Source organism: Podarcis filfolensis (assembly GCF_964270895.1).
Source record: "Podarcis filfolensis genome assembly, chromosome: 11".
In the NCBI taxonomy this organism is placed as follows: domain Eukaryota; kingdom Metazoa; phylum Chordata; class Lepidosauria; order Squamata; family Lacertidae; genus Podarcis; species Podarcis filfolensis.
In genome coordinates, this window is record NC_139613.1 from 49,205,295 (window position 1) to 49,232,050 (window position 26,756).

General features: G+C 42.0%; 1 protein-coding gene across 2 annotated transcripts in view; it reads left to right on the top strand.

The window, feature by feature from the left end:
- Nucleotides 1–2,071: 2,071 nt before the first annotated feature.
- Nucleotides 2,072–26,756, top strand: part of CHSY3 (chondroitin sulfate synthase 3) — an 88,612-nt gene continuing 63,927 nt past the window's right edge. Inside the window, exons 1-3 of one of the 2 annotated variants that reach the window (XM_083576700.1) lie at nucleotides 2,221–2,571; nucleotides 2,799–3,207; nucleotides 8,782–9,065. In XM_083576700.1, coding sequence (XP_083432826.1) covers nucleotides 2,931–3,207; nucleotides 8,782–9,065 — 561 coding nt within the window. In that variant the 5' untranslated portion in view covers nucleotides 2,221–2,571; nucleotides 2,799–2,930. Of the gene's footprint in view, nucleotides 3,208–8,781; nucleotides 9,066–26,756 lie in introns of both variants that reach the window. The other variant, XM_083576699.1, reaches the window with a different exon arrangement.

Here is a 26,756-nt window from a genome sequence, read left to right on the forward strand (position 1 = left end):
CGTTGAAAAGTTTATTTGTTAAAAATAAAAATTATAAACTTTTTAAAAAAAGATGTGGCAACTTTTTCTTCTCGCAAAGAAATTGGCACCTCTAAGTTATTTTAAAGCTGTTTTTGAGCAAAATTGGCAAATACAGCATTGCTGACGTTGGATGCTGTGTGTCCAGATTTTCCCGGACGCTTAATGCCAATTCTGGCCCGGAAAGCAGTAGCCACTGCTTTCGGGCACAGTATTCGGTATTTGTCTGGGAATTTCCATTTCCAGACACAGGACTACCCTACCTCTCAGCTCTTTCTCTTTTCAGCTCAGCTTGAGGGAGGAGGAGATGGAGACGGACACCATTCCTCTTTTCCCTCTCCGCTTCTCTTCATTCTCTCCTCTCCCCGTTTGAAAACGACACATTTAGTAAGAAAGGAAGGTGCAGATGAAGAAGGCGGTGGGTGGTGAGAAGGGATTTATGTGACCATTTGTGAAGAAACAATGAGCTGCCGACGTACGAGAGGAATCCCGAACTCTGGGCGCAAAGAGTTACTGGAAGAAAAGCATTGTGGGAAGACTAATTCTGGGGTTGCCATATTTCAAAAAGTAAAAAGTAAATTTTTTAAAGGAACACCTGGAAGTTGTTCAGCTTTTTTTAGGAAGACCCAAAATTGTTGAGCTATTTTTTTAAAAAAATAAATAGGAAAACCCAACAATTGTTGAGCTTTGTGGTGTCCAAACTTTTTCCAAAGGGGGCCAGATGTGATGAAGTGAAGGACCATGAGGGCTGACCAAAGGACCAACCAAAGTTGTTGACCTTTTTTAAGGATTGAAGTTGTTTAGCTTTTTTTTAGGATTGAAGTTGTGGAGGTTTTTTAGAATTTTACCCCAAGAAATAAACTGCCACAAGGGCCGGATTAAACCAACCGGCGGGCCAGATTAGGCTCCTGAAATGGACTTTGGAGGTGCCTGGTTTAGACATGTCTAACATTTCAAATATTTGCCCAATTTCCAAACGATAATCCAGGCCTGCCTATTTCTGGTTTATTTCTGGAATTAGCAGGTTTAACATATGGAATGAGAGAGCAAGAAGAACCGGTATTTAAAGATGAGTGGGGAAATGATACAGTGGTGCCTCTGGTTACGAAATTAATTCATTCCGGAGGTCCGTTCTTAAGTTGAAACCGTTCTTATCCTGAGGCGTGCTTTCGCTAATGGGGTCTCCTGCTGCACATGCGCCTCCAGCGCACGATTTCCGTTCGCATCCTGGGGCAAAGTATGCAACCAGGAGACCTACTTCCAGGTTAGTGGAGTTCGTAACCAGAGATACCACTGTATATGGAAAACCATAGCGCACGGGTGAAAACGTGGGCAGAATGAGACAAAATCGACAGTGCAAAGTGACATTTGTGGGTGTTGCAAGAGTGGAGAACTAATAAGGAGAACTAATAAACAGTGGCTATAGTTAAAATATGCAGGAATGAGAGTCAACAACAACAACAACAACAACAACAACAACAATAATAATAATAATAATAATAATAATAATTTTTATTTTTACCCTGCCCTCCCTGGCCAGGACCGGGCTCAGGGCAGCTCACATCAAAGTATGATACATTAAAAACATAAATCAAACAATTGATTAAAATGCAGCTTAAAATCAAATTTGGAGCAGAATAAAATCAGATGGCAACCCACGGATTATAACTATAACTACAGGGGATGAAATGAACCTTGGGAGGAGGAGGAGGGAAGAAACTGAATATAGGGAATATGATGGGAAATGTTTGTAGTGAGACGTAAAAATGGAAAACTCAATAGAAACTCTGTCTATAAAATAATGAAATGAAATCTAATAATAATCCCGGACGACATTTTCCGAGGCGAATTCCTGGACGTGTCCTGCAAAACACGGACGTATGGCAGGCCTGGGAATTCTGAGGGAAAGAGACGATTCCCTTGCGGAGAGGCCGTTGCGGAGGAGTCTCGTGTAGCAGCAACCCCCCCCCCCACCACCACCACCGTGGGAGTGGCGCCGGCTGTAGCCGCTCCTTCCTGAGGGAGGCGCTCGGAATCCACGGCCGGCGGCGCAGAGCGAGGCGGCGCGAGCGGCGGCGGCGCCGGCCTCCCTGCCCGGCTCCAGCAGCAGCAGCAACAGCAGCGGTCGCTCGCTCGCTCGCTGGCTTCTTCTTCTTCTTCTTCTTCTGCCGCCCTTGCGCGGAGGAGGCCGGGCCGTGGGAGGGGCCGCCGCCGCCCAGGTCCCGCCGCCGCCGCCGCCAGCGAAGCCCGACGTGTGCCTCCGCGGCGCCGGCGGCGGGAGAGAAGTTTTCGCTCGGAGCCGCCGCCGCCGCCGCCTTCTCCTCCTCTGCCTCAGCTGCGCGCCGAGAAGCGGACTCTGTGGTGACGGCGAAGAGGCGGCGGCAGCAGCGGGACCCTCAGCTCGCCTCCCCAGCGCCATGGCCGCGCGCTCCCGGCGCCCGTGGCTCAGCGTGGCGCTGGGGCTGGTGCTGGGCTTCACCGTCGCCTCGTGGCTCGTCGCGCCCAAAGTGGCCGAGCTGAGCGAGAGGAAAAGGCGAGGCGGCGGCGGCGGAGGCGGCGGCGTGAGTTCCGCCGGGGCGGGAGTCGTCGGCGGCCGCCTCTGCGCTTTCTACGGCCGCGCGGCTGCGCTGCCCGCGGACAAGAGGCAGCTGCGCCCTGAGGCGGCTGAAGCGGAGAAGCAGAGGCGGGAACCGGAGGGCCAGCCCGCGCCCGCTTTCGCCGTGGCAGCCGCCGGAGAAGGAGACCCGCCGTCGCCCCCGCCGCCGCCGCCGCCTCTGGAGGCGGAGGAGGAGGAGGAGGAAGAAGAGGAAGAAGGCGCCGGGCGCCACGGCAGCAGCAGCCACAACGGCAGCGGGGACTACGCGGGCGCGCCGGGCTGCGCGCCCCGCGGCCGCTTCCTCTACGTCGGGGTGATGACCGCGCAGAAGTACCTGGGCAGCCGCGCGCTGGCGGCGCAGCGGACGTGGGCCGCCTCCATCCCCGGCCGGGTGGAGTTCTTCTCCAGCCAAGGCTCGGTGCCTCCGGCCGCCTCGAGAGGGGAGCGGCCGCTGCCCGTCGTCGCCTTGCCCGGCGTGGACGACTCGTACCCGCCGCAGAAGAAGTCCTTCATGATGCTCAAGTACATGCACGACCACTACCTGGACGCCTACGAGTGGTTCATGCGCGCCGACGACGACGTCTACATCAAAGGTGAAAAGGGGAGGGATGGAGAGGGGCGCCCTGTTTCACAACCTAAAAGCCAGGACACCCCAAAAGTTGTTGAGTGTGGGTTTTTTTAGGAACACCCGAAATTGATGAGCTTCTTTTTAAAGGAAACCCCCAAAAGTTGTTGAGTTTTTTAAAGACAAAACCCAAAAGTTGCTGAGTTTCCACCCAAAAATGATTTTTTGATTGACTTTGGAAATCCCCCCTCCCAAGTCAATTCCGTCTTTGAAATCTCGGTCATGTCTTTGAAAATCTAGACGTTATGGCTGCCCCATATTTTTATAAACATGAAATTTATAATGCAAGTTGCATGTTCTTTGGAGCAAGTGTGAAGTAGATTTGTCATATGGCCTGCTAAATGATGCTCAAGCTGTTTTCTGGGTGCAGTGTTAAAACACCTGAAGCTATGGCAGCCCTGTGGATGGATGGCGGGGCTGAAGGGCTGAGCCCCGGGACTTGCTACTGACGTTTCCCGGGTTTTTAAGCTCTGAACAACCATGTGAAGTATGGTGAAACAAGGCGGACCTGGCATGGGCAAAGTGCATGGGCGCACCACTGAGAAAGTCTCGGTAGATGCCTGCACGTGTGAAACTGTAGACCACCAGGCCTTCTGGGCATGCAAGAGTGGAGACTCGATGCCACTCATTTTAGGAGTTGTTCTGGTCTTACACGTGTCCTGCAATCCTGAGCATTAGGGCAGTGATGTGCCCCACTGACCTCAGTGCAAACATGAATAGGATTGTGCTGCAGCCCATAGGTGCTGGTGCCCTGGGTGCCCGAGCACCCACCAAATTCCCCATGAAGGGGTTGGGCAAATTTCAGTGCCAGGGCCATTCACACTGCATGGCAACCTGCAAGTGATTAAGAGTAGCACCTATCCTATTCAGGCCCTTTCTCCAGTTGGCTTACCTGGCAGAGTTGTCAAAAAGGGACACACTGAGATGTATTTCTTTTTTTGCAAAGCTGAGTTTGTTGCATCAGGTTTCAACAAGTTGGTTAGAATCTCAGGTGCTTTGGGTAGCTTTCTGCTGCATCCTACCTGCAATAAATAACTTGGCAATTATGCCATTTAATGACCCCTTTTTAAAGCAGAAGTGAGTGTGGCAGCATGGCTGGCTTCCTAGATCTCTAGTGGTTTTGTTGAGCACACACCTGCCTATGCAGGTCCCTGCCCCACCTTCCAAACTCCAGGACTTTGCTTAGACCTGTCGGTGTTTGTCAGAGTTTTAGGCTCTGTTTTTCCTCTGGCTGAGAGCCCATCTTGTAGAAGAATCTTAAGTCACCTGCAGTGTGGGATGAAAACAAACAAATTAAGTCTTCCCTCTGGCCTTAATTGATAGAAATACACACATTCACTTATTATTTCTACAAATTTGGAGTTTTACCTGCATTAACATATTATCAAGAGCAGTGATGTTCACAGTAAATGTTCTGAAGTACTGTAGTCACAGAAACTGTGGCTTGCTTGAAAGTGTGATGAGAGACCTGTGGCAACAACCAGGAAGCTTTAGGACTATTTTGTTGTATATTATTATTAGACTATTATAAAAGTTATACTGGTAGAAGGTGGGTGAGTTGGATTTCTTCCTAGCAGTATACACAGTCTGATGTGGTATTTAATTGCATGAAAGCTTTTATGGTTTGCAGCTTGTTAAGGATTTGCAGGTTTGTGATGAGTTCCAGCAGAACAGCTGGAATCCAGTGCTTAAGGATAAAGACAAACCAGTTTATTGTCTCAGAAAGTTTTGCAAGGTGAAGCTGGAAGTGGACGGAGAAAGTTGTAGGATGCATATACATTGTTGTGACAGGCTAAAGGGAGGAGAAGTTAACAAGGCAAGAGGCTGAAAGTGCAAGGAATAATTCATGCCAATAACTGGGTGTAAAACAAGATTATGATGCCTCATCCATACATAATCTATTCTCTTTTTTTAGATTTAGAAAGCATAGCCTATATTTTTGTACTCAGCCACATGTAAACATTTCTTTAATGTCATTAACAACAAATACTGGAATTATCTTTCAATTCTTTGCTTATTTTCAAGATCACTTGGCATGTTGTGCGAGTGACATGTTGAGATCCTGGTGTCCATAGCTCTGTGGGCAATGCAGAAAGGAGCATGTGTTTCAGAAGTAATGTGCTTGTCAGCATAATAGTTTCCTCCATCCATAAGTAGTAAGGAATGTTGATAACATTTCCTCTTAGAAATGAGATTGAAGCATTCACTTCAGTCCCTGGTGTGGTTTAAAAGTTCTTAGTTTCATTTAAGTAACTGTTTATGCAGCAAGTGGTCAAAGTGTGATCATCGAGATGTTATCGGTTTCATATTTCATATATTGCACTGGTATTTCATGTATTGCACTGGTTACCAGTGTTGTTCTTTAGTTGGAACTTTCTTTAAGTTACAAGGCGAAAGGAACTGACTGGTCTCAAGACTTTTCAAGGAATATCAATATCAGTTATGGAACCAAGGCATCTTTTTGCTCAACTATGCCCCTTTGTGATCTCTGCGACCAACTGGGAATATAGCCTTCTAGGAACACAATCACAGTTCAATATGTCTTGGGCTGCAACCCTAGACTCATTTACTGGTAGTAAAGCACATAGAACCTAGTGGAACTTACATTTGAGTTAATCACGAGTTAACAAAAAGGTGCTGAAACCTGTCAAATGTTGTCCAAACATAATTGTTCTCTGGCCTCTCCAGTAAAAATAAATAATCCTCCCTGTGTCAGGGAAAAAGGGCGGGAGATAAACAAACAATCTAGTTTACATGGTGTGAAATAAAATGCAGGGGAGATGTTAATTTAGGGTTGATAGGAATTCAGCATTGTTTTTTAGTATGCTACAGTTGAATTTCTTGCATCACTCAGCTTTGCAACCTAAGGGTGGCAGTCCATCCTCATCTTACCCTTTGTAAGTATACAGGTAGCATTACATGTTGGTTATCCACTGCTGTCCTTTTTAACTTAGGAACTGGAATGCAAACGCTTTGGTTCTTTAATGACTTTAAATATTTTTTGCCCCCGTTTTAAAATGTAAGGAAGATAAAAGTAAAAAATTGCAAAGTATATGTTATGTTGTTGCTTAATTCAGCGCATTTTTGTTGTTGTTCACAATCTTTCCCCCTCTTCAGCTCTTAATAGAGATAGGCAACTTGTCACATTCCTGGTCTGGGTTTGCAGCAGGGCATTGTGGAAAGCCTTTATACAGATTCATCAGGACAGAATCTGCATGCATAAGTACCCTCCCTTTGTGCACATTGCTGATGTACTTCCAGGTGCACATTTCTACGTGCATTAGGATGCTTACCTGAGCCCCACTGAAGTGGATGGATGTGTCGCTTGTTGCAAATGGGAATGCGCATCCTTTGAGTGCATTTGGGCTACTGGCAGTATATATGTTTTAATATTGTAAATCCAGAGAGTATGTTGCTTGAGTGGAGAAATTTTAAAGCAGTGCTCAAGGTTTTGCAGTAGTTAAGAAACTCAAGTCCATTGATTTCATTGGGTATGTTCTGAGTATGGCTAAGGTTGGATGTCACACACTGTTATTATGTAGCAAATAATGGTCAATATTACCAGTGATGTTAAGAGACTGTGAAAATTGGTAATGAAGTAGATCAATCTGAGTTACACTGCAAAAAGAATAAAAATCATTTAATGTGTGCATTGTGATAATCTCTCTCTCTCTCTATATATATATATAAACAAACTGTGCGTCCTTATATGAAATGGCCTTCCTTACAAGTGTCAGTTTTTGAGTTAACATATTCAGCCATGCAAGTGCAGGGGAACATGTACTTACTGATGGTTCAAATTGCTTTCTACACCAGGGCTAAACTTTTAAAAAATGTTAATAAACTCAGCCGGATGGGTGGGGTATAAATAATAAATTATTATTATTATTATTACTTTGATACATAACATTGGACTCTGCAGCTGCTTTTGAAATTTGCCAGGTGCTATGCACATATTGCACCTGGCTATCAGTCAATTGTGACCAAGTGAAGATGTCCGGGCGCCAGAATGATGCCTGACTTCTCCACCATCTGGAGATACATGCCTGGAGATCCTTGGATCTTGACTGTTTTCACACACTAACAACACATCCTGTAGAATTCTGCCCATGATATTTGTTCTGCACAATCAGGAACCAATTTCAGGAACCAAAAGGTTGCATTGAAAAATAGACTTTTGAGGCATCTTGCCTAAAAATGGCAACCAGGCACTCCGTTTTGGCAACTGTAACCCTGGTTTAAGGAGCCACTTGGCGCCTAGGCTATATACAGTATCTGAGTTTATAACACTGCTCTGCAACAATGACGTTGCGGTAGCCTGCAACAGAATCAAAAGAGGAATGGAGGAAGCTGCCTTATACTGAGTCAAACCATCTAACTCAGTACTGTCTGCACGGACTTGCATTGGCTCTTCAAGATTTCAGGCAGAAGGTGAAACCCAGTCCTATCTGGAGATGCCAGGCATTGAACCGGGGGCCTTCTGTAGGTAAAGCAAATACACTGCTACATTTCATGGCCCTTCCCCTTTAAAAGGTTTCTATAAAGTTCATTTATCCATATAACTATTGCCCTCTATTTTAAATTTAATTTGCACTTCAGTATATTTGATTAGAATTAAATTCCATTGATTTTAGTGGGATTTACTTTAAGGAAAGTATATAGTTATACTCCCTTGTTTTAACTTGCAGTATTTTTCACTGTCATAAACAGTGCTCAGCCTTGCAAATATATGTCTATGTCGGCATTTTTTTTTTTTTTTTAAGGTGCATGCTCCAACTTTGCTTGCTTGGGCTTTTCCTCTACTTTTTCCATATTTTTCTTCTGCCACCGTTGTAGTTACTTACCTCCCTTTATTAATTTTGGCTCTAGTTGGACAAATGGCTCACCGAACTATTTTAAGTTTAGGTATGCTTTTCTTCCACCCAGGTGCTTGAATGGCCCCTGAATGCCTAGAAACTCAACAGTGTGTATGTCATGGTAGCAGTCACAAAGAAAGAGAAAATGGGTACAGTTGCATCAGTAACCAAGTGGGGAGAAAGTGGATGGCGGACATTGGTGTATTTTAAGCTTGCTACTTAACTCTTGAATCTGGGAATTAGTTTATATCCACAGAACTCAGAGTTCTGCTTACACAATGGGGCTTTCCATTCCCTTTACCCCACTGCAGATCCTGAAAAGGTTGCTCATGAAGTTTGAAATCCAGTGTAGGAGGATGCAACTGGGGGTGATGGAGGTAGGAAATGGTAGGAATCTGATTTCCCCTTGTGTAAGCAGAAGTGTCTTTTACTGGTTCTAGGGACTAAGCCACTGTCTTAAATAAACATTGGCTTAATATGACAGGCAGTCATGGCCCCAGTAGCATGTAGAAAGTTTTCAAAGTCCTACTATGCTTCTCTTCCTCTTGCCTTGGTATGCTTTCATTTCGTTGAAGCGGAAGAGAGGTAATTGCTGTGTTAGAGCAAGTGATTATAGTTGTAATGTTAAAAGACAGAATCTCTTGATTGTGTGGCATAAACAATATTTCCTCTCCTTTTTCTTACAGGGGAAAAATTGGAAGAGTTCCTTCGGTCACTGAACAGCAGTAAACCTCTCTATTTGGGCCAGACAGGACTGGGGAATATTGAAGAACTTGGAAAACTGGGCCTTGAGCCAGGGGAGAATTTCTGCATGGGAGGACCTGGGATGATCTTCAGCCGCGAAGTTCTTAGGAGGATGGTGCCACATATAGGTGAATGCCTTCGAGAAATGTACACTACTCACGAGGATGTGGAAGTGGGCCGATGTGTTCGGCGGTTTGGTGGAACTCAGTGTGTCTGGTCGTATGAGGTAAGGAAGAGTGGATTAGTAATAGTGGTTTTCGAAGTCTTCCTATATACATAAAAATGTAAAGCTGTCATCACACAGTCCTGATTGGAGGATATGCCCCCATACTGGGGGATTTGTAGTGCGCCATCACAATCCTGGATTTGCATGAAGTCAGGCTGGGGGGTGGGGGAGCAAAATAGAAGGCAGGTTTTAAAATGGTGGTTGAATAAAGGAAACAGAGGGGGAAGTGGTTTTTTAAAACAATGGCAGAGGTGAGAGCTGAGTGAGCAGGATGGGTTGGGAGAAGTGGTTGTTTAAAACATGGATAGGCAAACTAAGGCCTGGGGGTTGAATCCGGCCCAATCGCCTTCTCAATCCGGCCCGCGGACGGTCCGGGAATCAGCGTGTTTTTACATGAGTAGAATGTGCCCTTTTATTTAAAATGCATCTCTGGGTTATTTGTGGGGCCTGCCTGGTGTTTTTACAGGAGTAGAATGTGTGCTTTTATTTAAAATGCATCTCTGGGTTATTTGTGGGGCATAGGAATTCACCCCCCCTCAAAATATAGTCTGGCCCCCCACAAGGTCTGAGGGACAGTGGACCGGCCCCCTGCTGAAAAAGTTTGCTGACCCCTGGTTTAAAACATAACTGCTTTGCCTCAAGCTCACTTCCTGTCCCGTCCCCCCCCCCCACTATATAGGTCCATTCTCTGGTGACACCAATCAACCCCCTATGATGAGGGGAGTCAATTCAGATGAAACTACTGTATGTCTGCTTAATATACATGGAGCAGAAAAACTCTGTTTTCTACATCCGTAGCCCACTCTAAAAAACTAGTTGTGAAAATGTGTACCAAGCTTGAAGCCCTATGCACATTTGATATATGTTTTGTCAAAATTAAATGAAAACATCTGAGTGAGCGTGGTCAGGATCAAGTTATTAATCCCCATAACTTTTCAGCAAGGCGACATGCCTAGATTTTGCGTAGCATCAATGGATGACATAAACAGTCATAACTTTTATTATGCATATGATCCATGTTTTTGTGCTGGTGGTTTAGTATTAGAATATGCTTGCCCCTGTGTCACTATCTCATTAAGTAGTGAAAAAAATCAATTTAAATAGGCCAATGAAAGAGGTTATGTGCCATGAAAAACAAAACGCAGAAGAGCAATTGGATTTGTGCATTATACAGCAAATTTCAGCTAAGGGTACCCTGTTCTTTTGACTGAATGTATTTTTTAAGTAACGCCTATGACTTCTAAACATCTATGTTCTATAAATATATTAAAACCAGTATGCTATATTAAAATGTAATATGTAAAATATCAGCTTTATAATTATTTCAATGAAACTCCTTAATTGAGTTGTGACCTTTGGGAGGAAAATACTAATTTCAGGAGTTTTTCAGGGCATTATTCAAGAATCTGTTTTGTGCTTTGGAAAGTAAGATGATGTGCTCTTTCTTTATCCAAAACATTTACTTGTGAGTTCATCTTCATTATTTCAGGCTGCAGTCCTAAGCACAACCACCTTGGAGTAAATCTCACTGAATATAGTGGGGTTAACCTGAGTAAATACGTATTTGTTGTTTAGTCGTTTAGTCATGTCTGACTCTTCATGACCCCATGGACCAGAGCACGCCAGGCACTCCTGTCTTCTGCCTTCCGCAGTTTGTTAAAACTCATGTTAGTAGCTAACTAATTCATGTTAGTAGCTAAACCTAAATATGTATCAGTTTGCATAATGTGTTGGCCTTTAAAGTGAGAACGTGACTATTTTTATTTGGTTGGCTGTACATTTACATTTTCAGTGTGCAAATGCTGAAGTACTTACATTGTCTTTAGTGGGCCTTTGCTGAAAGTAATTTAAAGTGAGTGCAGATTATTTGCCGACCTTAAAAATAAATCCTTTGAGGAGAATCTCTACTGGCATTTTAGATATATTCTTTTTCATTTCATGTTGACTATCAGCACACGGTTTCTCTAGATCCTCTGGGATTAATGGTGTAATGCTAAATTAAATACAGGATTTCAGTGAATTTGCGGGAGCATACATATTAATGGTACATAGTTCAGGGGAAGACCCGAAAAGGCTTAAAACATGAAGGCTTTTGACTGTTGGGATGGCCATTTAACCTTGGGTCATATGTGGAAATTTCTGAACACACTGCAACTCTGTGATGGAGGATCTTTGAATCAAATACCTGGAACATGCCACAAACAAGACTGATACTCACTGTCAAACATTTCTAGCTTGAAAATGTGACTGTCAGGCAGAGTGGGAATATTCCTTGTAAATGCCTCGCTCTTTTGTGTTGGTACGTAATTTCTTCACAGCCACTGCTTCTGTTACATTTTTCTTTGAAATCAGAACCTTGTCTTCCTCGGTGATGCCTGTCAGATTTTGCCTGGTAATGATGTCAGTGAGAGCAAACCAAGCTAGTTCAGAGTGACGACAATTTTGTTATCATCTCTTGTCTCGTACTTAGTTTGCAGCCTTAGGAAAATAGTTCGTCTATCTAATCCAGCATTCTGGTTGCAGCTGCTTTCTGCGTGGCAGAGAATATGGGCAACCGTGGCCCCATGTTTGTCTTAATGTTGTCCAAGGTAGAAAGATGAGGAATGTGTCATTTGTGAGTTGGCTCACTTTTGGAGGTATTTGCTTGAACAGCAAATTCCAACAAAAGAAACTGCATTGGGATGTCTGTTTAAGAGTGGAGAAGCAGTGTGTTTGTTTTTTGGGGGGAAGATAGGGTTTCAAAATCAGTTTGGTTTGGTATGATTTAACAAACCATAGTTACAGCATAGATCTCCCTGCAGAAACTGCTGCTGTGCCATATAGAGTAGAGTGAATTCATGAAACTGATTTGTTTTTATTTTTCTCTGCAAAGGTAATTAAAAACCCTGTTTAGGGAAAGGTTATCTCAGTAAATACCAGGTTAATGAAATCAGTTCATTTTGACTTTCCACTGACAATTTGCTATTACTTATTTCCTGCATCCGTTCTCAGACATGCAGCATGACTACAGATATGCTATACTATACTAGTACCATCAGATTTTGAGTCCTTATAGTAAAAATACATAATTATGGGATGGTTGGGGCTAAACTGTAGTTTTATAAACATGCTGCAACAAGGCTTACAAATTCCCTCATGCATGGCTGCAAGGAGTTATGAAACTTTTGCTTCCCTTTTAGATTAACTGTGGCTGGATGTGACATTTGACCCTGCATAAACTGTGGTTAGGCGTAACTGTGGCTTACTGAAATTAACTAACTTCAAACTGTTTTTTTATTAAGCTACTTTGTTTCAACATGCCATAGTTTAGACTCTCCAGTTCAGGATTTGATGACATCTGATCCAAAGTTGGTCTAGGATGAAAATGGAAGCTTCCAATTTCCTTCCAGACACACTGGAATAGGAGAGATGAGCATGTGAGCCTGTCTTGCTGCTGTTCGTTCACATAATGCAAATCTATTGTTTAAAGTTCTGTCTCATTGTGGCCATACTGGGGAAAAAATGCAAATATAGAAGCTTAAGTAACTTGCAATATTGCTTGTGAAGCTTCCTGACCCCCCATATGTATTGTTTCTCTAATAGTTTTTGTATTTGTTAAATATATTTTAATTATTTCACATAGATGTATTGGCTTTTCCAGCTGGCTTTCATTGGTATTTGGGTTAAGATAAATTAGTTACAGAATGTAATAGCTTAATATCTTGCACTATTAGGCAAGCTGATGCTTATTTGCTGAATGTGTTGGCCTAGTGAGCTAGTAAAATTGCTAATGAACAAGAACCCATTTTTATGCCTGTAACACAGCAATAGCCTAACTGCAACATAGAGCCAAATATTGCTCTGGGGCTTGTGGACATCACTTGTACGTGTTAATATTATCTTAAAACAACAATTTGGCATTCCTTTGTTCTGTCATTATACTCTAAGGAGTGAAGAGAGTACGTAAACAGAAGGAAAAGACTGAGGGAAGGTGGGTGGCTCTTCTGTCCTGGAAAATTGCATTGATTCTGCTTTGGAGTGAGTTTTGCTCTCCCAGAAAGAACAAGTATGCCATTTCATGGTACTCCTTGATCTATCATTTACTTGGGCTCCTGGTGGCCAGAGTGTTTTTTACCAGCTTCAGCTGGTTCGCCAAAAGTGACTGTTCCTGGATAAGGAAAGCCTAGCCATAGTGAGACAGGCTTTGGTAACCTACTACTATATTACAGTAATGCATTATATGTGTGGTTACCCTTCAAGACAATCTAGAACAGGGGTAGGCAACCTAAGGCCCATGGGCCACAAGTAACCCACGGGGTCGTTTAACCGGCCCACGAGCCACCCCCGAACTGAGCCGCCTACTTGGCGAGTTCCTGCGTGCGGTGCAGGAACTCACTTCCGTGGCGCCAGAAATCGCATCTGCGCAGACGCCGGAAATCGTGGGCGCGATCCGGCCCATGGAAGGATCTCCACTAGAGTGAAATGGCCCAGGCGAGGTAAACCTTGCCGACCCCTGATCTTCATTAGTACAGAACCCAGTTGCAATAATTTTCATGGGGGTAGAAAGAGTTGTTCCATAATTTTTTGAAAAATCTACATTGATATAATCTACCCACTTTAAGATACTTGTGCTGGTTTTTTTAAAGCCTTAAATGATTTAGGACCAAGATACTCTAGGAGAGCCTTTCCCCATCTTTTAGTATCCTGCTTTAGCCAAGGTATGTTGTGGTTTAACGTAAAGGTAAAGGAGCCCTGGTCAGTTAACTTGCGGTTGCTCTGTCCAGCTTCTGCCAACCTAGCAGTTTGAAAGTATACTAGTGCAAGTAGTAAATAGGTACTGCTGCAGCGGGAAGGTAAATGATATTTCCGTATGCTCTGTCACTCATCATGGTGTCCTGTTGCTCCAGAAGTGGCTTAGTAATGCTGGCCAAATGACCCGGAAAGCTGTCTGCGGACAAACACCGGCTCTCTCAGCCTGAAGTGAGAGGAACTCCGCGCCCCATAGTCGCCTTTCACTGGACTTAATGGTCCAGGGGCCCTTTACCTTTTTTTCTTTTCCTGTGTTGTGGTTTCACTAAGGCAAGGTTTTTTGGTTTGTTTGTTTTTTAAAAAAAATGGAATGCTTTTCCTAAGAAGACAAGTGTGGCATCATCATTTGTAGGCAAATAAACATTTAAGAATTATTTAAATACAACAACATTTAGTAAGCATAATTTGGACTGATGTGGAACATCAGTTCTACTGCTTTCAAAACATTTCACATTTCAGGCCAAATCTTGATTTTGTTATTAAGTGTGTCCCTTTACAATATCACAATTTGAAACCACACTGAGGTAAGTGTGCTCACTGTGGTTTGAATACAAACATTAACCATAGTTTGCCTGCTCATACTTCATTAAAAGGAGGAGGGAACTTGCACGAGGAAAGAGCAAAGACTCAGCCTTCAGGTTACAGCAGTGAAAAATGTGAGCCTTCTTTTAATTGCTCATTTGTTTTTAGGAATAAAACATTTGTCATAAATATTGAATGATTAATTACACTGTCAATAGCATTTTAATTTTATGTGCCAAGGAGATTTAAGCTCACTTCTGTTGGACAAAATGGCAATGGCAGCTGCCAGTGCTTATATCTTAAAAGTGGTAACTTGAGCAAATGTTTCAGATATGCTTCCCCATCAAGAGGTGTTATAAGCTGGTTTGCAGAGTCCAGCTATTTTCTGAAAAGAACCTAGCAGTTTTTCATGATAAAGCAGAGGGCCTCTTTGCTTTGAGAAACTTGCAGCTTAGATAACTATTGGAGCGTCTAACTATTTTATAAAATGTGACATCTTTTAAGAGTTGTCATAATTCAATAAGGTGTTTAATTTAAAAGGTTGAAGAAGGACACACATGGGAGCAAGACTGCAAAAATAATTGTATAAGAATAGATCTGTGTTCTTTCATTTCAAGCCTGAGGTGCAGTGCTAGCAGTCTAAAATAATTTTGACCTGTTGGTAGCTTCAGATTAGTCCTGGAGCATAGATAGGATTTTAGAAACTCTTCAGTATAATCTTTTTCTCCCCCATTAGAGGTAAAGAAGACTGTGATTGTATATGTTGGCTTTTCCATTTGTAAGAGTGTTTTCTTCCTGGATTTAGGAATTTACTCATTCCCCCCCCCTTTATATAGAAAGATACACTCTGATTCCTGCTTTCTAAAATAAAAACAGATGGGATTTATCTAATTGTAGGAGGTTGGAACTGTGGAATGAATGGAAGGATTTTCTTTGTGATCAGATGGAGTGACTAGCACAGTAAACATGACACAAAGTACTTTATTAGTAATTCTTGTATGTATGCAATCTTGGTTTATTATCCTTGTTTCTTAAGTTCTTTAAGGCAGAGTTCCCCTGTTCGGATGTATTTATTTTTATTTTATTTGCAACTGTTTTATACCATCAGTTAACCAAGTTTTCTGGGTGGAGGACAGAAAATATTCAAAATAACAAACTATTATATGCCTCAGGAACATAAAATCAGAAAGAATTTTTTTAAATCATCAGAAAACACCAAAGTAACACCAGCAAGAGAGAAGACTAGTGATAAAGATCTCTAAAGCACTAAACCACATTTTGAAAAGTTGGAAAAGTTGGGAAAATGGAAAAGTTTTCACCTGGCACTGAAAAGACCACAAACTAGGCACCAGATGAGTCTCTCTGTTGAAGGCATTCTAGAACCAGGTGTTACCACTGAAAAAGCCCTTTTCTTTAAAGCCATTCAATTTGCTTCATTTTGTGGGTGCACCCAGAGGAGAGCATCTGATCATTATCTTGGGGTCTGGGCACATATCTATGGGAGGATGCAAAAAGTACCTTATGGTGATACCAAATGAGGGTGTTTTTTTGGTCTTTTCTCCAAGGCCATCCAAATGTGGCCATATTCCCTAAAGATACTAAATTGTTCAGGATCATTAAAACAAGAAGAAATGGACTTCTTCAAACTGAAAATGGCAAATTCACTTCAGTGTAAACAAGTGTAAAGTCTTAATCTCACATATACGTTCATAGGATCTGAACTGGCCACGACTGACGAGGACCCAAGACCTTGGGGTTGTAGTACAAAGCTTGATGAAGACATTGGCTCATTGTGTGTCAGCTGTGGAAAAGCCAAAATCCATGCTAGGGATCATTAGGAAAGGAAGTGAGAACTGTTGATACCATAATGCTGTTACACAGATCTATAGTGTGACTGCACTTGGAGTGCTTTGTACAGTACTGGAAGCATAGTTATACAGGTGAAACTAAAAAAATTAGAATATTGTGGAAAAGTTCATTTATTTCAGTAATTCATCTTAAAAGGTGAAACTAATATATGAGATAGACTCATGACATGCAAAGCGAGATATGTCAAGCCTTTATTTGTTATAATTGTTATTATTATGGCGTACATAATCATCTGTACAGTGTCTCCATTCCTTCCTTGAGCAATGAACCCAGAGTATGGTGTTGGGGGACTCCTGTTCAGTGCCTTGGCTTGCAGGGTCCCTCCCTCAGGGTTCTGTTCTGTTTCTACATGCTGTTTGACATTTACAGGAAATCCCTGGAAGATGTCCAGACTTTTGGGTTTCAGTGTCACCAGTATGCTCTTGACTCCCAACTCTATTTTCTCATTTTCTCCTAAAACCAAGGAAGGTGTGTCAGTTCTGAACCAGTGACTGTCATCAGTAATGGACTGGATGAGGGTAAATAAATTGAAACTTATTCCAGGCAAGCAGAGGTGATATCTGTCTTTCTTGGGAGACAGTGGAGGTGTGTGCCTTTGAGGGTGAAGTCAAACTGTTGGAAGGTTACAATGCTTGCTGTGGTTGTAGAGACTGATATAGGAGAGACATAGTTAGTTGTAGCTGGGGCAGATGAAGGCGTCTGATTGTGCTGCTGCGGATGCACTGAGGTGGTTTTTCTCTCTGCGCTCCTCCCAGCAGTTATTCCATCTCTGGTCACTGCTATGGATGCATGACCTGTCTCCAGACACTGTGGTCATCTGCAAGGGATTTCCGCATGGTGGGTTTGATGTTAACCGCCTTCATGTGACATTTGCAGACATCTTTGCAACACAGAGTTGGTCTGCCAATGGGCCTGGTGCCTGAAGCCATCTCCCTGAGGACAAGACAGGCTGTGGTGACAATGATGGCTGGCGAATGAGTACTGATTTTAATCTCCAGAATACAGATTTTAGCTGAAGGAGTGTTATTTTTAAGGCAAACAAGTTTACAGTGGTACCTCGGTTTACGAACTTAATCCATTCTGGAAGTCCGTTCTTAAACCAAAACCATTCTTAAACTGAAGTGTGCTTTCCCTAATGATTCCTCCCACCGCCGGTGCCCTTCTACCATTCGGCTTCCGTTCGTAGACCAAGGCAGAGTTCACTAACTGGAACACCTACTTCCGGTTTTGCGGAGTTTGTTCACCGAATAGTTCGTTAACAGGGCTGTTCATAGTCCGAGGTACCACTGTATAGGGAATTTTTAATTACATCAACTTATTCATGTGGATGTGGCATATGTTGCTGTTGTTAACTTTGCTGTCTGGTCTTTGACCACAATAATGATTGATTGATTGATTGCCAGCTCCCTGTAGAGCACGTCCTCGGGGATCCTGCCATCTTCCATTTTGTGGACATTTGGGATTTCTTCGTTCAGAGAAAAGGCGAGTAAGATGCGACATGATATAAATTTATAAAATTATGTATGGCATGGAGAAAGTAGTTAGAGAAAGGTTTTTCTCCCTTAACAACAAAAGAACTTGTAGACATTCAATGAAGCTGAACGCCAGAAGATTCAGGACAGATAAAAAAGGGTACTTTCCCCCCGCAAAGCACATAGTTAAATTATGGAACTCACTGCCAGAGGAGAAGGTGATGGCCATCAGTTTAGATGGCTGGAGAAGGCGATTAGAGAATGGAGGAGAGGGCTTCCAAAGGCTGCAAGCCATCATGGTTATGCTCTGCCCCTGCAGTCATGCTTCCATATACTAGGTGGCTGGAGAACACAGGAGGAGAAAATGTTCTTGTGCTAAGATCTAACCCCTAAGTGTTCTTGAGGGTTCCCCACAGGCATTTGGTTGGCCACTGTGAGAACTTGATGTGTACTGTTTATTAATACGTTGACCTGCGCAAAGGTGCTAAAATGTTCACATTTGCCAGTTATAATTTGGGAGGTGTCAGAATTAAGAAATATTTTGACAATGTGCACTTTATAAACCAAGGGTAACTCAATGTCCCTGTTTTAAAGCAGCACATAATATCAGTTTTGTCTCTTTATCTTTATTTATTTCTAGGTTCCAGCAAATGCTGGTCTCTTGATTTGTTTACTTTTGCCAAACACACACATATAGTATAGGCTTATGGGGCATGGGGAAAAGTAAGATTTTTTAAAATAAAAAACCCAAGTATCTGTAGTTATAAATAGAACTATTGACAGTAGTACATGGTGTTTTCTTGCATGAGTATTAAGTGAAACACTGGCAGAAATAAATGTTAAGTGTGGTAGAAAAATATGGATGAAAAATGTGTTATATCTTACTGCAACATTGTGCAAAGCTATTTTAATTGGATTCTAGGAGGAACATTGCTTAGTTTATTGCTTCTGTAAATTAGTCAAGAGGACCACTGGTAACTGAAAATAGTGTTATATTCCTAGATCTTGCTAGCGCAGATAAATATCTATCTCTCACAATTGCAAAATGTGTACTAAGTAGAAACATACAAATACAACTAAGCATATCAAATGTCCAAATTAAATTCTTATACAAATTAAAGTTCAAAGCAACCCTTATTTTAACAACAGTCTTAACTGTCACGAGCTTACCTTGGTCTCTGCAGGGAGAACATTCACCTAATCAGCTGAATGCCCTAGTTGGGATAATCGTGAAAAGGTGGCACTGTATCAAAATTTCTGTAAAAAACAGCACAATAGCAATATATAATTGAATGTTTCATTATTGCCATCTCTTCATACAATTTTGGAATAACATGCTCTTAAAACAACCCTCAAGTACTGCTGAAGGCAGCACATTAAATTGTGCTCTCAAGAAAGCACTTCTGTATTTTCCCTTGCTCAGGAAAGCTCTTTCATATTTTAGAATAGATACATCTTTTAGGTAAGACATTGTATTATGAATGTTGTGCTAGAAGCACAGTTTGTTGGACCACAGTTAGCATTGCACAACCTGGTCATTTTCATGGTCTTATATAAAAAAGAGGCCCAATTTGATTTTTTGGGGGGAGGGGATCTGTAAAATTCATTTATTTTGACAATTTATATACCACTTAATTACAGTATAGTGTACAAGAAGCTCAATACAAAACCAATAAAAATCAGTTAAAATTATAAAACTAGAATTCAGTTAAAATGCCTGCTGGAACTTTTTTTAAAAAAGGTATTTAGTAGGTGCCAGAATTTCAACAGGGAGTGGACCTCAGCTGGAGTGGAGTTCCATAAAAGTGAGCCCATGATACTGAATGCAAAGCTCCTGGTGGATACAGGCTCTGCATCTGAGCCATGGGGGTGGGCCACCAACATTGACTCCCCTGAAGACCTGAGTGACCAGGCAGGGATATAAGGGTACAGGTGGTCCTGGACCCAACTTGTTAATGGCCTTGTGAATTATTACAAGACCTGGATAGCTCAGTTGGTTAAAGCATGGCACTGATAATGCCAAGGTTGCAGGCTCTATTACTGTATGGGACAACTGCATATTCCTGCAATTCCAACTATGATTCTATGAAGAACCTCAAACCTGGTTGCAAAATGTATGGCCAGCCAGTGCAAGATGATGAGCGCTGGAGTTATGTGCTGGAAACAGTCTGTCCGCATCAACAGTGTAGCTGCTAGCTGCAGCTTTTTTCACCAGTTGGAGCTTCTGTATCAGGCAGAAGGGTAGCCTTAGACCTAGTAACCAAATATATTTGGGTCAGTTTTACTTAAGAATAAGCAAGGGTGGGAAGCCAGCCTGGTGCTATTTATCTCATATAGTTTGGTGCAGTTTGCAACAGACTGCTAGAATAGGACTGAAAATTACTAAATAGCTCTCGTGAGGTTTCCAGGGGAACCGTGGATTGTGAGTCCTAAAACGATGGCTGCAATCCAACGCATAGTTTTGTGAACGTATAAAACCCATTAAAATCACACTACCTGTGTATGGGATTGCAGCCCTTTTCTGTCTTTCAACTTGCAGTGTTTGTCATTGTGAAAAAGATTGTGTGGTTAGAAAGCCCAATAGATTACTTTGCAAGCAATCATTTTCACACTTGCAACAATACCATTATTTCAGCTTCAGAAAGCAATGTTTCCTGTTTCTGTAATGTTGTTATAGCAATGTTTTTCTTAGTTTTAATATGCACTCTACATAACTAATATATGCACCAAGATGCATTGATGTGCATAAAGAAAAGAAGCAGGATTAGAAAAGCACATTTCCAAAAAGTGATTATGGGATTACAAATCTAAGCATGGTTTTAATCCCATAATGGTCTCATCACCCTTTTGAACCTTTTTGGAAATCTATATAGGTTTAGGAGTTGGGACTTTTTTAAAAAAAACAATGTGCTTCTGTTCTTGTCAATTCGTCATCTATTTTCCAAGATGTATATTAAAGCCATAATTGTTTTGCAACTGTTTCCTTTTTTAATTAGCCAAGTTTATAAAAGTGATCTGCCACATTGCAGAGGAATACAGAGGAGGAATGCTTCTAGCTTTGGAAAGCATTGGAAAGAGAATTTCTTGGAAGTATAGAAGGAGAAAGTAAGATATTCACTGGAAAGTCTTAGCTCCCTCCCCTCCCATTTTTAGTTCTTTAATTTTGCAGTAGTGATTCTAAACTATGGAGCGAAGGGTTAGATCTCTCTCTCTCTCTCTCTCTCTCTCTCTCTCTCTCTCCACAGTTATGATTGCTTATTTAAATTCTACCCTTTATCCATGAAACTCAGAGCAGTTTACACGGGCCCTTCCCCTTTTATCTTCATAACAATACTGGGAGGAAGATTAGAGATTGTAATCAGCCCATAGTCACCCAGTGAGCTTCATGGTTGTGAGGATTTGCACCTGAGATTCCTGGTTCTAAACGAACACTCTGAGCACTGTACTACACTTGCTATGATTCTGTGTCAGACAGCTTAAATAAATAATAATGGTCGAATCATGCTTTATCCAATAGAGAGTGAACTGTTTTCTCTCCTCTTGTCTGTAATGCAACTCTTGTCCGGAAACCTATGTCCCCTCTGTGGAAGGTTGTGCGGATCCAGAAGTGGCCTCCACAGTCACTTATGGACTCACGGTTAAGACCGTGTTCATGGAAGACAATCTTACTCAGCTATGAGTGATCGCTACAGGCAAAAAAAAAAAAAAAAAAGATATACAAGATAATTTAAATGGCAAAATTTCCACTCCAGACCATCACTGTAGGATCACCTTATTGGTTTAGTGACACCCACTGTTTTTAGAAGCTGATCAGCTCTCCAAGGCATTCCTAGGAGAAATAAAGGGGACTGGCAACATCACTGGGGAGCTACAAAATATTGGTAGATGAATGTGAAGTTGGCTGGATCATGGTACCTTCGTATGTACATTTGCAGCATATCTTCAGATTGCCTTTTTGGTGTGTGTTATGGATGAAAGCGATTAATTTTTATAACTGCATTACTATAAATGATAAAATTATGTAACATATAATGAGATATTCCATGTTTTAAAGCCTCCATGAACTTGCTCAAAAGGCTTAAAATGTGGGTAAAAAATAATAATTCAATCACATTCCTTTTGTCCGCAAATGGTTTTGTATTTTAAATAACTTGCAGCTGTAGATTTTCCAAGTGTGATTGGTTTTAAAAATACAACTATGGCTGCTGTGCTGCTGCTGTGAAAAATCATGTGTGACCAACAAGAACCCCTAATTTGAATAGTATCTGATCTTATTTATATATAATCTGGTGCACAGATTTGCCTAGTCATTGGCACATTTGCTTTCATAATACAACCAAGGTACATCATGCTGAAATATATTTACTCTGTGTAAATATAGAAGTGATTTTGCATAAACTGCAGAAGAGGAAATTGGGAGTGCATAATTCAGAATATACTAATGAGAATTCATTGAATTGATTTCCTTTTAGCATGTGCATTAGAAACTGCATAAAATGGCAGGTGCCATCTATGTACCTAATAAGCCATGTGCTCATGTTCAAATCTGCTGCGTGTGGTAATGGTGGTGGAAGACAAATGTTTTCACCTGGTGCCTAAAAATATGTAAATTAGAAGATGGTACTATTTGCTTCAAGATATTACATCAGGATCCAGGTTGGCCATGGAATTTTGTTGTTGGATAAAAACTGAGTGGTTTTTGTAACAGTTACTATCCTCGATCACATTTTTGAAATATATCCATATTTCACTCATTCATTCTTTATGGGGGTGTGGAAGGTGAAGGAATAAGGATATTGGGATGATAAAGATAAAGGGACCCCTGACAATTAAGTCCAGTCGTGAACAACTCTGGGGTTGCGGCACTCATCTCACTTTAAAGGCCGAGTTTGTCCGACAGTTTTTCCGGGTCATGTGGCCAGCATGACTAAGCCGCTTCTGGCGAAACCAGAGCAGTGCACGGAAACGCCGTTTACCTTCCCGCCGGAGCGCTACCTATTTATTTACTTGCACTGTGTGCTTTCGAACTGCTAGGTTGGCAGGAACTGGGACTGAACAATGGGAGCTCACCCCGTCATGGGGATTTGAACCGCCGACCTTTTGATCGGTAAGCCCAAGCGGCACAGTGGTTTAACCCACAGTGCCACTTCTTTTGACTAGAAGTGAACCAGACCAGGATCCTGCCAGCAAGGTGTCTTTAAGGGGGCCTCTTTTGGTGGCATGTGTGGGGAACTGACTCTGCATGCCCCATGACTGTGGTTAATGTTGGGCAACCAAGTGTCCAACCAGCTATGACAATTCAAAGTGACTGAAGACAGTGATGGTGATAGTTACTATAACCACAGTCTACTGGAAAGGGACTGGATGAAAGATCCTCAGATCACTGTTTCCTATGAAAAAGGCAAAAACCTTTTCCTAAACACCCAAATAGATACCCAGGTTATTATTATTATTATTATCATTATTATTATTATTATTGGCCTTATTCACTGATAGCTGACAGAAATCCACAGCAATATGAGAAGTGGATAGATAGAACTTACTTTACCTCTTTCCCAACACTCAGCGACGCAGAATAGTGGAAGATTCTCGATGGATAAAAGGAAATATTTCTGTACGCATGTGTACAGCTAAACTATGGAGGCTCAGTGAGGGAAAGGCGGGCCAGCCCTGAACTCAACTTCACCTATTTTTGTAGCTTTAGGAATAGATAAGAGGGAAGGAGTCTTTCTCATCTGCATCAACTAGAACTCCCACACCTGAAGCTTGTCAGCTGAAGAGAGGGGTCAGTGTGGTGATGTGGCAAGGGACATAGGATTTAGAAATTGGGGTGGGGTGCTGAAGCCACATCTTTATGTGCTTCCCTCTTTCAGGCACTGTAAGCTTAGCTTATGGTCAGTGTATTCAGTCAAAGAAGTGGGCTTAAAGTTGAATATTCCATGATAGAAAATGGGGAAACAAAGGTGCTAGTTTTTGTAGTGAAAGTGTATATATAGTCATACCTTGAGTTACAGATGATTCAGGTTGTGCGTTTTTGGGTTGCGCACAGCGCTGAACCCGGAAGTACTGGAACGGGTTACTTCTAGGTTTCGGCACCCACGCATGTGCAGAAGCACGCTTTGCTCACGCGCAGAAGCACCGAATTGCAACCTGCGAGTGCGCAGACGTGGCACTGCAGGTTGCGAATGTGCCTCCCACATGGATCACGTTTGCAACCCGAGCGTCCACTGTATATTATTTTGTAGCCAAAAAGACATTATATTGCTGATGCAATCAATTAGATGAAAATAGCAATGTATCACATCACTGGATTCTGTCTCTTTCTGGCTCTGATTATATTATGGCTAGAAAACTACTTCTAAAAGCTAGTAAACATTTCCATAGACATGGGTTTTTGTAGTGAATAAATGCCTTTATGTGGCAATAAGTATGTTTCTCAGAAGTCGTGAGCTTTCTGGTGGATATTAAAGCCTTATTCATGAGCACTGGCAGACTTCTCCCTCTCTCTTGGCAAGGCAGACACTTTTGACATAAACGATGTGGTTGCCACAGTCAGGTTTTTTTAATAGAAAAAACTGAAACACTCTAAAACAGTTTTAGGCACTGGGCATGACTTTGTGCCATGATGCCATAATTTACTCCTGTGACCTTAATATGCATTTAATAATCTTAAATATCCCACCAAACCAAATATCCATCAAAAACAAGAAAGCTGAATCATAGTTGTGAGTACTTTTTAGCGTGATTTTTTAAAAGCTTAGTTGTTTGAGCAATCAGTTCAAAGTAGGTGAAATATTTTCTACCCTTTAATGAGAACATAAATACACCATTGTTGCATGCTTCAAATGCAGCATACAGAACAGAAAATACTTTGTTACTGTACAAATTAAAATAATGCATGTTGCTCACCGATATAAGAGGACAGATGAGATCTAAACTAAGTGGAACTCCAGGTTAAGAACCTTCATTTGTAAGAACCAACCTGTTTTCTTCCCAATAGCATTGATGTTCTGTTGTCATGATTCCCAAGAAGCAAAAGACACTACTCAAAACATCAGTTCATGCTATAGTACTTTTTCCATTTGTTTCCTGAATTTTACTTCCTTTGTATGGATGAAGTTATTGTTCAAGGCCTTAAAAAATTCCCACACTTTTGTGGTTCTAAACACACCCTATGCATCCTATAGATACAGCTATTTCACCCATGAATATATCAACAAATTGACCTTCCTAGCCCTAGACATCATCTTAAAAAGCAGAGACATCACCTTGCCGACAAAGGTCTGTATAGCTAAAGCTATGGTTTTCTCAGTACTGGTGTATGGAAGTGAGAGCTGGACCATAAAGAAGGCTGATCGCCAAAGAATTGATGCTTTTGAATTCTGGTGCTGGAGGAGACTCTTGAGAGTCCCATGGACTGCAAGAAGATCAAACCTATCCATTCTGAAGGAAATCAGCCCTGAGTGCTCACTGGAAGGACAGATCTTGAAGCTGAGGCTCCAATACTTTGGCCACCTCATGAGAAGAGAAGACTCCCTGGAAAAGACCCTGATGTTGGGAAAGATTGAGGGCACAAGGAGAAGGGGACGACAGAGGGCGAGATGGTTGGACAGTGTTCTCGAAGCTACTAACATGAGTTTGACCAAACTGCGGGAGGCAGTGGAAGACAGGAGTGCCTGGCGTGCTCTGGTCCATGGGGTCACGAAGAGTTGGACAGGACTAAACGACTAAACAACAACAAGCCCTTGTGCAAAGAAAGAAGGAGTGATAGGGGTCCAGACTCCTTGGTGGATGAAGACTATTAAAAGGGGCCTCCACTTTGACCTTGGCTAAAGTTATAGCAGAAGGATAGTCTTGAGTCATTGGTTACCTCACCTCACCTCACCTCATAATCTCAAGTTGCTGTGGGATCCAAGCATCATCAAGAAATTGTGCAGTGTGCATGTTTACTGCTAAGGTGTGTTTCAGTATGTCATAGTCCAGGATGTATGTTGCTTACCCTGCTTCAATGTATGCAGGAAGAAAGACAGGCTATAAGTTAAACACATAGATAGGATGCAGACTCCTTCTCTTAGTGCTCTGGCTTTATACTCTGCAGATGACCTAGTTCCATGGAAAACCAATCCCGCATTGAAAAATTTGGACAGTATATGGATGGTTGCAAGGGAGCCAGTAAATTTATTCTGCCTCTCACTTTCAGCAGAGGTGAGAGTGCCTGCCAATTGCACAGACAAGCTGATGAACAATTAGGGCACAGTGTCTGAATCAGCAGTGGCTGTTGGCGCTGTAAAAGGCAGACTGGCTGCCTAATATTTATAATTAAAGTATGAAGAAGGGACAGTCTTGACCTTAATGGGACTCTTGAGAAAGTAAACCAGGGGTGTCATCCATGCCAACCATTTTCATGGTGGTTTATTGAATCTTTACATAAACACACACAGTTTTTGAAGATGTTTCCTTGATCTAAACATTGTATGCGGAGGTAAGGGAGTCCCATCTCTCTTTAGGATTGTTGGCTTATTCCTGCAGATAGACATTTCTGAACTAGGAGAACAGTAGTCATGTATCTCCCCCACCTCAGAGTTTCTTTATTGGCATAAAAACCACAAGGCATGAAAGATTCTTTCTGTTGCTTCATGAATATGCAGTATCTAACTTGGATGCTAAATCAGGTAGACTGCTTTATGACAAGGTAGCATTATAGGTTTATTCAAGCCATTGACATGTACATTTCCACTGATTAATATTTCATATTGACTGGGCAATATTTATTGCAGTTACTTTAGTAGTCTTCACATTTGCCTGTGCGGTGCTCCCCCCCCCTTAAAAAATGTTTAGGGGTACTCTCCTTTCCCTACTCATATTGAAATACTGCCCCTCAATGAAGCCAAAGTTTAATTCACAAAATGTTTAGGGGTTTGCGTCCCCTAGCATCCTTCCAGAAAAAAAGCACTGAGCATGTGTATAAGTTCTGCAGCATTGGGTGGGGCAAAATTATAAAAATCCTGCCAATTGTTGGCTTCCTTATAGGCTTGCCTTG